We start from the raw sequence: 13,123 nt of genomic DNA, 5'->3' as shown, positions 1-13,123 counted from the left end.
TTGCCTGTAACTTTGCTTTAAATTGCTGTGTGACCTTGGGGAAGGCACTTAATCTTCCTAAACTTTGACTCCCTTATCTTTGAAGTGAGTGAGTTGAGTTAAATGGTTTCTGAATCCCTCATAGCTCTTAAATCCACAAATGTAGCCTGCTGCTAGATCTGGTATTTGAGAAGACTGAAGATGTGAGTACATAACTCACGTGCAAGACAATTTTTATATTTAAATTATAGAAGGCTTTTGTAAGCTGTGAGATAGGTCTACTAAAATGTCTTGTATTTTTCTTTAGAGGTAAAACATTACGTTGATGATTGTGATTTGTTTCAATACTTGAGCTATTATTTTTGTTCATCTCTGAAATAAAGAGAAATTTAAAATAAAACTTAAATGTTGCCAGAGAATGAGTAGGTTTACTTTTCTATGGACTGAAATTGAACTGGGCTAAGTGACCCTTTTTGTCATCAGTGACTCTTTATTACTTTTGTAGGCCTCTATTTAACTTTTGCTTCCTTACTTCCCAGAATTAGTCTTTCATGTCATATCAAAATGTTAAGTAGATTTGTGGTCTAGATGCCACTCCGCGGCATGTGGGATCTTCCCGGACCGGGGCACGAACCTGTGTCCCCTGCATCGGCAGGTGGACTCTCAACCACTGCGCCACCAGGGAAGCCCTTGACCTGCCTTTGACTCATGCTGGTATTAAGCCAGGTCTTTATTACTAGAGAAGGGTTCATTGACTAGAATAAATGTTTAAGAGTTTTTGTGTAGAATAGCACTGCTTCCTAGAGTCCACAATCTCCCCTTATTTCAGTTTATACTAACATTTTGGTTTCTGGTTGACTTGGTTAGGTTTTGAGCCTGTGGTGATAGAGAACGTTTTAGAAGGTGACGAGCTACGCACAGACCTGAGAGCAGTGGAGACTAAAGTCCACGAACTTGGGCCTGATTACGTTCTTTGTGTTCATTCTACTACATCCTGTTTTGCTCCAAGGGTGCCTGATAGGTAAATGATTTGTGAATATTGTCCTTCAGTGTTCATTAGTCTTTTACATAAAATGCACTTATACTAATTCTCAAAGATGCCTAAATAACATTTGGCAGTAAATACTACGTGAACGGACTGTTGAAGAAACAACATAATGGCTTGGGAAAATAAAAATTAGATATAGGAGAAGGAAAAACAACTAGTACCAAGTGGAGATCTTTTTATCACCTGAGTAGATGCAGAGCATCTCTGTTTTCTTGCTCTTCTTTATGTTTCTGGACATCTTGCATCTTTTTCCTTATTGTTTAATAGAAACCTCTAAGCTAAATTTTGGATTTACATACTTGTTTTTATTGCCATCTCCACTGTGATCTTACAATTAGTTTTCATATAGAGGAACTATCAGTATTAACAGATTTTAAAGAGAGAATTTTAGAATTATTGTCCTCTAATTTTTTTTTAATTGCAAGACTAACCCAGATATACAGTTAGGTATGTAATTGTCTTTGCATTTTGAGAAAAATGCAGATATTTAAGAAAATTTTTTTAAAAAGGCAAATGTTTGCTTTTCTGAAGGATGGCTGCAAATTTTTATTCTGAAAATGTAGTAGGCTTAGGTATAGTAATAAATATTTCTAGTTTTGACAGCAACTGTTGGTTTCATTTTAACATTTTGAACAGAAGTGCTAATAATTTGTAAAAAAAACTATTGCTTTGGACTATTTTCATAGCATCAAGTTATACTTTGATTTTAATTCATGGAGTCATATAATTTGGCAGTAATTAATGCATGTTAGCTTTTACTATAGGCAGATTTTAAGAGACAATTTAAAAACCCTGCTCTTGAAAATTTACCTTGCTTCATTCATGAGTCTGGATTCTATTTTCAGATCATGTTGCATATGCTTTAGTTGTTTATTCATTACTTATCAATCAGATTTTAAATTTGTATTTAAATATTAAATAAGCATCTTTCTTCATTGATGTTTTTGCTATCTAGAAAAATTTTAATGTGGTTGAAATAAATTACATTTCTAAAAACACCATATGAATATTTGTATTAGTTAAATTATTTATCCTTGAGGATATCTTTGTTTTTGTTTCATTTTGACTAACTTTTTTTTTAATTGACGTATTTTTAATTGATGTGTAGTTGATTTGCGGTGTTGTGTTAGTTTCTGGTGTACAGCAAAGTGATTCAGTTATACATATAGATATATATGTATATATCTATATAACATATATACACACATACATATATATGTATATTCTTTTTTGTATCTTTTTCATTATGGTTTATTATAGGGTATTGAATATAGTTCCCTGTGCTATACAGTATGACCTTGTGGTTTGTTTATTTTATATACAGTAGCTTGTATCTGCTAATCCCAGACTCCTAATTTATCCCTCCCCTAGCCTCTTTCCCTTTTGGTAACCATAAATTTGTTTTCTGTGTCTGTGAGTCTGTTTCTGTTTTGTAAGTTCATTTGTATCATATTTTACATTCCACATATAAGTGATATCAAATGGTATTTGTTTTTCTCTGACTTCTCTTCGTATGGTAATCTCTAGGTCTGTCCATGTTGCTGCAAATGTCATTATTTCATTCTTTTTTATGTCTGAGTAGTATTCCATTATATATACAGACCACATCTTTATCCATTCATCTGTAGATGCACAGTTAAGTTGCTTCCATATCTCGGCTATTGTACCTAGTGCTGTTATGAATATAGGGGTGCATGTATCTTTTTGAATTAGAATTTTGTCTGTGTATATGCCCAGGATTGGGATTGTTGGATCCTATGGCTACTCTATTTTTAGTTTTTTTAAGGAACCTTCATAGTCTTCTCCGTAGTAGCTGTACCAGTTTACATTCCCACCAACAGCGTAGGAGGGTTCCCTTTTCTCCACAACTTCTCCAGCATTTATTAATTGTAGACTTTTTAATGAAGGCCATTCTGACTGGTGTGAGGTGATACCTCATTGTAGTTTTGATTTGCATCTCTCTAATACTTAGCGATGTTGAGCATCTCTTCATGTGCCCATTGGCCATCTGTGTCATTTTGAATAACTGTTTTGGAATGTTTACAGTATGCCTGGTATAGTGCTAAGTACATTTTACATGCATTTTCTCCTTTGGAAAAAACCAAAAAGTTTTTTTTTCAGTCAATAGAATTCTCATATACTATTTTTTGGTGGTGTTACATAGTGAATGTTTCTGATTAGAGTGAACTTTAGGAAAATGGTGATGCTCAGTTATTAGTAATATGTTTGAATTTCTGATTTTATTAAATTTAAAAATACATTTTGATTTCTTTAAGTTTAATTCCTTTATAGTCTTAATTTGAACATATATATTGTCTTTATTAGTTAACTGGACAGAGAGTATTGTGGGGCAAATTCAAAGAAAATGTTAAAAAAAAAGAAGAGTATCATTTCTTCAAATTGAGAAACACCTTAAATTGGCTTCTAAGTTAGAATACAATCCGATTCACATGGAAAATATTTTTTCTGCTTCTCTTTGCCTTTCTCATACACATTGAAAATATTAGCAAATTTGATCAATTCAGAATATTTAAAACTACTCAAGTGATTTAAAAAAAAACAGTACTTTATGTTATTATAGTGCCTTACTCTCAAGGAAGCTTGTTATCAAGGAATACTTTCATTAGAACACAAACATGTGAAAGTGCCCCTTTTATGAAGAAAATACTTGTGTGTATCCCAGAAGGTCCATTTTGTTAAAAACAAAACCTGATTAGTTTTCTGCTTGATTTGTGAGGTTTATGAAAATGAGTGATAAAATAAGTTTTTAATTCATAAAACTTTTAGGGAAGTAAATTGAAAACTTCTGACAGTTGAATAGAATAATGTTAGTTTTGTTTGTAGTTTAAAAACATATTAATGCACAGCTACTATAAAAGGAAAATGTATTCTGTGTAAGTTGATAATTAAACCATATAATATATATTTGTAGTACATTTATCTGATAAATAATTTTTATTCTCTCAAAATGCTTTACTTCCAAATTTTTTATACTGTAGACAGAACGCTTTTTAAAAATTAATTTTATCAAACCATAGGATTTAGTTTTAGCTTCATAGTGTGAAGACATTTCTGTTAGAGATGACTTCAGTCACAAGTATTATTTGGTTTTGCAAGGGAACATCATTTATTACACTCGAATTGAAATTTATTACCTTACTTTGCATAAAGCTAGACTCTCAGATTGTTTTAATATGGGGAGTGTCAAATGAAGGAGTAGGAGTGAATTTAAAACCAGCAGCTATTTAAAAGATTCTTTAGTATCCAAGTTGTTGGAAAATGTTATTTTGGTACTGAAATATTTTAATGTTCTGTATTTTTTAATACATTAAAGTCTATTTGAAAATGTATTTTTTACTTTATGAGATGCTTAATGTGAGATTTCTTAACATTTCAAGATATGCTGATTATTTTGCAGATATTAGCTTAGGATGATAAGCAACTGAAAGCATTTAAAAATGAGCATATCAACCTTGTAAGAGGTCTTTATAAATAATCTGGTTCTTGCTTTTTATATAGGAGATTTTCAGGTGATTTAAAAGCTACCATCTATGTAAGATTTTTCTAACTACACATTTTCTTATTTATTGGTGACATTAATTTAAAAGCTTTTTCAAGTTTATCCTTAAATGCCTGCTATGCATTTCCAAGGTGCCAAACTACATGCTAAAATACTGCTGTAGAAATTTCAGTTTGTCTTTTTTCCCCTAGTATACTTTAAGGATAACTATTAAATTAAAAACGTTTTCTCGTAATTTATTAAGGCAGAGTATGAACATGTCTTTCTATTGAATATGTTTATAGATTAGAAGAACTGGCTGTGATTTGTGCTAATTATGACATTCCACATATAGTTAACAATGCTTATGGAGTGCAGTCTTCAAAGTGCATGCACCTCATTCAGCAGGTAAGAGAGTTTCCAAAGATACGTCAGGGAAAAATGGATTTTAACATATTTGGGATTATTACTTTGTTTTTCTTACAACCTAATACAGAAAAACGGTTAATCTAGCATCTTCTAATTCATGGAGCATTAGAAATTTGCATCCAGTAGTCACTCAGTAAAAGTCATTATTCTTTGCTAGCGTCATTGGACTATAGTTTTGGTCAGCACCAACATGGAAATACTTTAGTAGCTTATTTTTTTAACTTTCTGAGAATGTTCCATTGCCAATGTTTTTTTCATTTTTCTAATATAGTGGATTATAGTGTTTTTAAAACTATATTGATTACTGAAAATGACTTCATTTATAAACATTCTAGTGTATAACTATGGAGTTGGCAGGTTTTTAAAAACTGTGATTTTATTTATTTTTTTAAGCATCACCTAGATCCCAGTCATCTGTTATAGATTCTTATTTTTAAAACATGTCTGAGCTTCCCATCCCACTCAGAGTAAGAGTCCCACTCAGAGTAAGAGTCCCATCCCACACAGCCATGGCTCTGGGTCCTCAGGCATCTGCAGCTTCCCTGATTTCATTTCCTGCTGCTCTCCCTCTTACCCACCCTCCTGGCACATTTGCCTCCTTTCTCTTCCTCTCTTGTGCTACCCGTGTGCACCCCACTCCTGCTCATACCTCTTGTTAGGTTGCTTTTCAAGAGAGTTGTGTGGCTTGTTACCTGACTTTCTTTAGATTGATGAGACTTTCTCAGACACCTTATATAAATAGCACCTTCTTCCTTGCCAGCATTTTCTATCCCTCTTTTTCTGTTTTGCCATATTCATTGATTTTAAAGTACACATTTTTCCATGTTATATCTCTGAAATTGAGGTGTCTTATAATGTTAATTGGCAATGTTTATTCTTACCTAGTGGTATGTAAAGTAACGGTGCTTCTTGAAATTGATGGCCTCTTGCTCTTTTTCTCCATAGCACTTGTCACCATTTGATATGATGTTTGTTTACTGTCTACTTGTTGGTAGTGATTAGAATTAAGGTTCTGTTAGGGAAAGGACTTTGTTTTGTTCACTGTTATGTCCTCAATACTTAGGACAGTACCTGGTACATAACTGACACTCAATAATAATTGGTTACTCAGGGATTCCCTGGTGGCGCAGGGGTTGAGTCCGCCTGCCGATGCAGGGGACGCGGGTTCGTGCCCTGGTCCGGGAGGATCCCACGTGCCCTGGAGCGGCTGGGCCCGTGAGCCATGGCCGCTGAGCCTGCGCGTCCGGAGCCTGTGCTCCGCAACGGGAGAGGCCACAGCAGTGAGAGGCCTGCGTACCGCAAAAAAAAAAAAAAAAAAAAATAATAATAATTGGTTACTCAAACAATTGAATGAATAAATGATGTATTACATTTACTTACAGTGATTAATTATTCACACTGTATCAGGATATGGATAGATATTATCTGGGTATGATATGAATTTTCTGATTTGCGTGCATAATGATGTTAGTCAAATACTCAGTTTTGACACACATGTGATTTGTGTTATGTGGATAAGAGTTATTCACAGATTATCTGTGGCCTTCTGCCATGTAGTGGTGAATGCTCCTTAGCCCTATAGATCCTATCTCATAAATTTTTTTGTTTTCTTTTTTGTTATTTTGAGTACTAGTATTATCTCTGATATAAATATGGTTTATACAGTAGTATTAGCTGATTTGCTTAATTTCTTTACTCAAACCTTGTACCAGTTAGTATGTAACTGACTGCAAGTAACAAAAACCCAACCCAAATTAGCTTAATCAATAAGGAAATAGATTAGTTTACATAACAAAAGAAGTCCAGAGGTGGAGTGGTTGTATGTATGGTATTCGAGGGTTTCTTAAAACCTTTGAGGAAGACCATTTACTGTTTCCTTGGTATCCTTTTGCATTATTCCTTAACTTTTTAAGGCTTATCATGGTTTCAGACTAGATTATATCTAATTTGAATGGTAGCAGAGGAAGGTTGTACAGTTAGCTATGCTGGAAATCTTGAAAAAACATACTATTTCAGTGATTCATTTTTATTCCTCCTCCCCTTTTTCCTTTCTCCTCCTCTTTAATTTTTAGCAGCCTTAATTCTTTTAAAAGTCAGATATTCTAGCATTCCTAAAAGTTTAGAAAAGTGAGGAAGGGATAGAAGATCACTCATAACCCGGTTACCCTAACAATTACCCTTAATAATTTGTGTATCCCTTTTTTCTCTTTCTTTAATACATATACATATTGCTTTTTACATGGTTATAGCCATTGTGTACATTTAGTATTAACTTTCTAAAATGTAGTCAAAAGCGTATTTAATTTTTAAACTTAAATATAAACTTAGATTATATTCCTATACTCTCCACATGCTTATAAAGTCATTGATCAGTTTAATGGCTCCTTAACATTTACCCATATGTTATGTACTTAACTCAGCAGTGTTCATTGTTCTGGTGCTCATGACATATTTTTGAATACTAGAAAATTTGGTGGTGTAATTGAAGAGATTAAGACTCTTAAATGAAAACAAGCTCCAGGATACAATATGAAAGCTGCCCATGGAGTTGTGCATCACGAATACCCTACTTTGTCATCACCTCTCTTAATTCGTGAGGTGGTTTTACTAAAATTTTAACCAGAAAATAACACTATAAGATGGTAAATGAATTTTTATAAGGTAGCTGTTGTATTGTTGCAGATACTGTATTACCTTCTAGAATGGACATTTCTTAAAAAAAAAAAAAAAGCAGTACATAAAAATTGGCCCTCACAAAAAGAGATGGTGTCCCTATTGCTTTCAGCCAAATAAATACTTGGGTCTTATTCAGTGCTAGTTGTTTCATGACATTCTAAAAAATTAAAATTAGCTTTAATTTATCTCAGTAGTTTTTATAGTTATACATACTGTTTACGGAGTACCCATACGCACCATGTGTCAGGCATCCTGCTAGATTTTTTTTTTTTTTTTTTTTTTGTGGTACGTGGGCCTCTCACTGTTGTGGCCTCTCCTGTTGCGGACCACAGGCTCCAGATGCACAGGCTCAGCAGCCATGGCTCACGTGCCTAGCCGCTCCGCGGCATGTGGGATCTTCCTGGACCGCGGCACGAACCCGTATCCCCTGCATCGGCAGGTGGACTCTCAACCACTGCACCACCAGGGAAGCCCCCTGCTAGACTTGTAAAGTTTATTAACTTAATCCTAACAGTTTAAGGTGTACTTCTCATTGTTTCCGTTCTACAAGTGAGGAAACAAACTTGGAAGTATTAAGTGACTTGCCTAAGGTCCCAAGCTGCAAAATGACCCATATAGTTCAGTGTGATTCCAAATCCCTTTATCTTCGTCTAAAAAACAAAGTACTAAAACTGGGAAGCTTTCTTGAGAAGATAGTATTGTACTAATCAAGCAAACAGTGAAGAAAGAGGTATAACTAAAATGTTTCAGAATTTTTTTTTTTAGGGCAGTGTCCCAGAATGACTCAACGCTGAGCATATAGAGCATTCTGATATGCATATGTAGTCCCCAGGAAATTAGCTTTGCAGAACCTATACTTCTGACATATACTAAACTGACTAATTTAGGAGACTCATGGAATATGGATGTGAGGACACATTAATAGAGAGGGTTGTAGTAGAGTCACAAAAATGCATAGAATTAAGGATTGTAAAGCTCCCCAAGTGTGGGAAGCAGCAACTTTGTTTTTTGAGAATTTGAGAGAAGTAGGTGTTATACTAGTTATTCATAGACCTAATTGTCAGTTCATTCAACAGATATTTGCAGGGTTCCCACGGATGTGCCAGGCAGCAGGGTAGGCACTGGGGATGCAGTAGTAAATACAACAAAATCTTTATCCTCATGGAACAGAAGCAGACAGTAAACAATAAGGATGACAGGTCTTGATAAATGCTCTAGAATTTGTGGGGGAGGAGTATCAGATGGTGTGATCCAGGAAGTCCTCTCTGAGAAGTAACATTTGAGCAGAGCCCTGAGTGTTGTGAAGGCGTGAGTTGGGCAGCTCTCTGGAGAGATACCAGACAGAAGGTAACATCAAATGCCAAGACATTGAGGCCGGGATGTGCTTGGAATGCATGAGGAATAGCAAGGAGGCCAACGTGGCCGGACCAGGGCAAATGAGAGCAGCAGTGGTCGTAAAGAAATTTGAGGTGTGTTAATTGAGGTGTGTTAAAGATTTGAGATTTTATTCTTGGTATGGTCATCAGCCATTGGAGGGTTTTGAGCAGGAGAGTGACGTGTGACGGCTGCGCTGTGGGGAATGGCCTGTAGGAAGGCAAGCGGGGAACGCTGTTGCAGTAGCCCACATGAGATGCATTGGTGGCATGGGCCAGGGTGGTTGCTGTTAAGGTGTTAAGAAATGGTTGGATTCAGATGTATTTTGAGAGTCGATCTTACACGGTATGCTGATGAACCAGATGCAAGGAACGAGGAAATGAGGATTCAGGGACTCCAAGACTTTTGGCCTGAGTTGCTGGAAGGATGGAAATGCCATAGGAATAATATTTTACTTTTATTTATTTATTTTTTTTGCGGTACGCAGGCCTCTCACTGTTGTGGCCTCTCCCGTTGCGGAGCACAGGCTCCGGACGTGCAGGCTCAGCGGCCATGGCTCACGGGCCATGGCTCACGGGCCCAGCCACTCCGCGGCATGTGGGATCTTCCCGGACCGGGGCATGAACCTGTGTCCCCTGCATCGGCAGGCGGACTCTCACCCACTGTGCCACCAGGGAAGCCCAATATTTTATTTTTTAAACATGGGCTCTTCATCCTGACTACCTAGGTTTTTGCCTGGGTGACTTTCAGTAAGGTGCTTTAACTGCCTGGATTTGAATCTCAGCTGTGCTATTAACTACATTTCTGACCTTGGGCACGTCACTTTAATTTCACTGTGCCTTAATTTTCTCATCTGTAAAATAGCTGTTATTGTGGCATCTGCCCAGATAGCTATTGCATGGGTTAACTGAGTTAAGAATGTAAAGTGCTTAGAACAGTGCCTGGTGCATAGTAAGTTCTTAGTAAATTCTGGCCGTAATTATTATATGAACAATGATCTGTTTTATTCACTGCTGCTATGCCCAGAACCTGGAACAATGTTCGCAGATGATAGGTGCCCAAATATTTGTTCCCTGAATAAATGAGTGAATGGATGAACTGATAAATGGCAACCGTTTACTTCATAGGACATGCTCCTGTGTTTCCTATTCTGTATAAGCCCTTCCAGCCTTCTGGTGTTTTTCTCTCCTCCTCATTAATGGCCCCAGACTTTAGTGTGGAGAATGAGGTCTATACACCGTTCCTGAGATTGGGTCCAGCCTGTTTGTTTTCTTGCCACAGAATTTGCTACCCTTTGAATGCTTCTGTGTTTTAGTGATGAAGGGGTTCTAGCAAAGTCTGGTGCACTGATTGCTCTCTTAGTACTCCTCCTAATTTAGGTTCAGATTTCTCTCAGGAAACCTTGGGCACTACTTAAATGTTAATAAAAAGGCAACTCTGACTGTTCCACTTTATATTTATGTGCTACTTTGCATGGTTTTCAGTTATTTATTCAATTAGTCTCATATGCTTCTCTCTGTTTTCCTGTGATAAGGTGAGATTTTCTCTGATCATAGTTTATGAGGAAGTTAGAAAGGAGAATGACAGGGGAAGGTTAAGATTTACACAATCATGCGATAGCCTCCGAAGTTGTCTGTGCCCCTTTCCTTCTCTGCTTTTGCTGCTTCTACCTATGGCCTGCATCTGGCCTCTTAGATTAGGCTACTTCTGTTCTCTTCTATCTGCTCCTTCTATTCTCCCTCAGCTATGGATGTGGATATAAAGTGGGAGGATGAAGGTCAAATAGGGTTACAGTATTAATAGGAATGTAGATTGTGAATACAGATTGAAAATCTGTGGCTACAGATAAAGAAAAAAACTATCTTAGTTGAAGTTTAGATAGTATCTTAGTTTTTAAGAGGAGGAAATTGAATCACATTAGGCAGAAGGTTATAGACTATGTCGCATGGGACTAGAGCTTAGTTTTACATTTCTAGCAAGTAAGTATTCCATCTTTCACCAGAACACTAGATTTTCACTTGAAGTTCATTTGCAGTGGAATGAGATCATCTAAGATTATAACATTAGGAAACGTAAGTTATGTAGAAACTCTTACGTAGAAACTCTTATGCCAAGAGTATGCCAAAACAATTCCATTAGTTGAAGTTAAAAATAAAATTTTTCTTTTCTCCTTTATTATCCAAGTGGTGGTAGGAGCAGAGCTTGTTGCTTAAAGTGGTCATGCAGGTTAGTAGATTATCCAAGCATCAAAGAGAGGCACTTAATGTATAACTTATTGATTGGCAGCATGGGTGGCTACAGTCCATTAGATTATGGTGGCCACTCGTGAACTCACAGAGGGTGTTTAAAATTACTTAATAGTTGTAGGACCCACTGTTGTTATTTATTGTCAAATAGAAGAGCACAGATGAAAGGCATGGGAGAAATTCAGTCTCTCTTACCCAATTTTAAGGTGAAAAGTTCTGTTTCAGTGTAGTTCCCACCTGAACTGATACTGAAACTCTGCCTTCCTCACAGGCTTGGTGTGAAGAGTAAATGATTTATGTGTGAAAGCAGCTTGTAACTATAAAGTGCTCTTCCACCTATAAGGAGCAGCATTTAAAAACTCAGTTTAATGCTTAAAAATATTTCACTGGCATCGGTACAAAGAAAATAAAAATCTTTCATCTGTTTTTTTGTTTCTGTGCATTGTTTTAGTGGTATTTATTAATAGCAGTTGCTGTCTCTTCTTCTAAATATGTAATACTACATCTTATTCCATTTTAGGGGGCTCGGGTTGGTAGAATAGACGCTTTCGTTCAGAGCTTGGACAAAAATTTTATGGTTCCAGTAGGTGGCGCTATAATTGCTGGCTTTAATGATTACTTCATTCAGGAAATAAGCAAGATGTATCCAGGTAAATAAATCAGTTGCTCTTCAGAAAAAGTAACTAACAAACAAAAATCCATTTGTACATAAGCTACTGTAATAAATCTTAATTTACAAAGCTTTTTTCCCCTTCTGAATGTAACTCATCATCCTTATTTCAGGAAGAGCTTCAGCGTCACCTTCTTTAGATGTCCTTATTACTTTATTATCACTTGGATCGAATGGCTACAAGAAGCTATTAAAAGAAAGAAAGGTAAGCTTTCCCATTAGGTGTAAACAATACTGTTGACTAAAGCAGTACTCCAAAGTATTGGTGTTTTTGTCTATTGGTTTATCACATTGGGATGTAGATACCTAGCAAAGTCCTAGGGGATTTACTTTGATCTGGACCCTCCCTAGGTGGTTTTAAATTAATCATTGTTATCCCGTCTATTCAGATATCCTGAGGAATCTTGGAAAAGTGATTTTTGCTTTTGTGTTTGTTTTTGTCTTAAGAAACTCCTGCATCAGGGATTCTTATTATTTCGGTAAAATTTAATTCATTTATCACTTATAGGTAGAGGCTCTTAAAAGACAAATGGACAGTTTTTTTCCTTTTAGTTTTGGAGGCCTGAAGATTTGTCTAGGTGTGACATGTCAGTTGCAGGAGGAGGAACCAGGTCAGATGTTGGCCAGCTTCTCATTCTAAAATAATAAGTCCATCCCGTGGCATTATTAGAATGCTGAACTCATTGATTATGTTGGTTATGAAAAGAAAAGTGACATTTGTGCTTAAAAATTGGACTTTGTGGGCTTCCCTGGTGGCGCAGTGGTTGAGAGTCCGCCTGCCGATGCAGGGGACACGGGTTCGTGCCCCGGTCCGGGAAGATCCCACATGCCGCAGAGCGGCTGTGCCCGTGAGCCATGGCCGCTGAGCCTGCGCATCTGGAGCCTGTGCTCCACAACGGGAGAGGCCACAACAGTGAGAGGCCCGCGTACTGCAAAAAAAAAAAAAAAAAAAAAAATTGGACTTTGTCTCCAGCCCTAAAAACTAGCTTAATTCAGGGGCAACTCCAAAATTGTAGACAGACAATGTTGGTAGGGCAAATCAGACTAAGATGTTTTATTCATCTCCCATCTGGGAGAGCTAGAGGACCCTGGTGCAGTTTTTGTATCTGTATAACTTTCTAACACTTTGTAGCAATTACAGTCCCTTAGATTTATAATAGTAATTTACATATTTTAGAGTATTTTCATGTACGTCATCTGAT

General features: G+C 36.5%; 1 protein-coding gene across 1 annotated transcript in view; it reads left to right on the top strand.

Annotated features, from left to right (window-relative positions):
- Nucleotides 1-13,123, top strand: part of SEPSECS (Sep (O-phosphoserine) tRNA:Sec (selenocysteine) tRNA synthase) — a 41,143-nt gene that overhangs the window by 5,264 nt on the left and 22,756 nt on the right. Inside the window, exons 5-8 of the mRNA XM_032633565.1 lie at nt 847-1,000; nt 4,832-4,934; nt 11,772-11,901; nt 12,035-12,126. Of these exons, the coding sequence (XP_032489456.1) occupies nt 847-1,000; nt 4,832-4,934; nt 11,772-11,901; nt 12,035-12,126 (479 nt within the window). The remainder of the gene's footprint in view (nt 1-846; nt 1,001-4,831; nt 4,935-11,771; nt 11,902-12,034; nt 12,127-13,123) is intronic.

This window comes from Phocoena sinus, chromosome 5 (genome assembly GCF_008692025.1).
Source record: "Phocoena sinus isolate mPhoSin1 chromosome 5, mPhoSin1.pri, whole genome shotgun sequence".
Lineage (NCBI taxonomy): Eukaryota > Metazoa > Chordata > Mammalia > Artiodactyla > Phocoenidae > Phocoena > Phocoena sinus.
The sequence above is the reverse complement of the archived record's forward strand: the minus strand, read 5'-3'. Positions and strand labels throughout refer to the sequence as shown.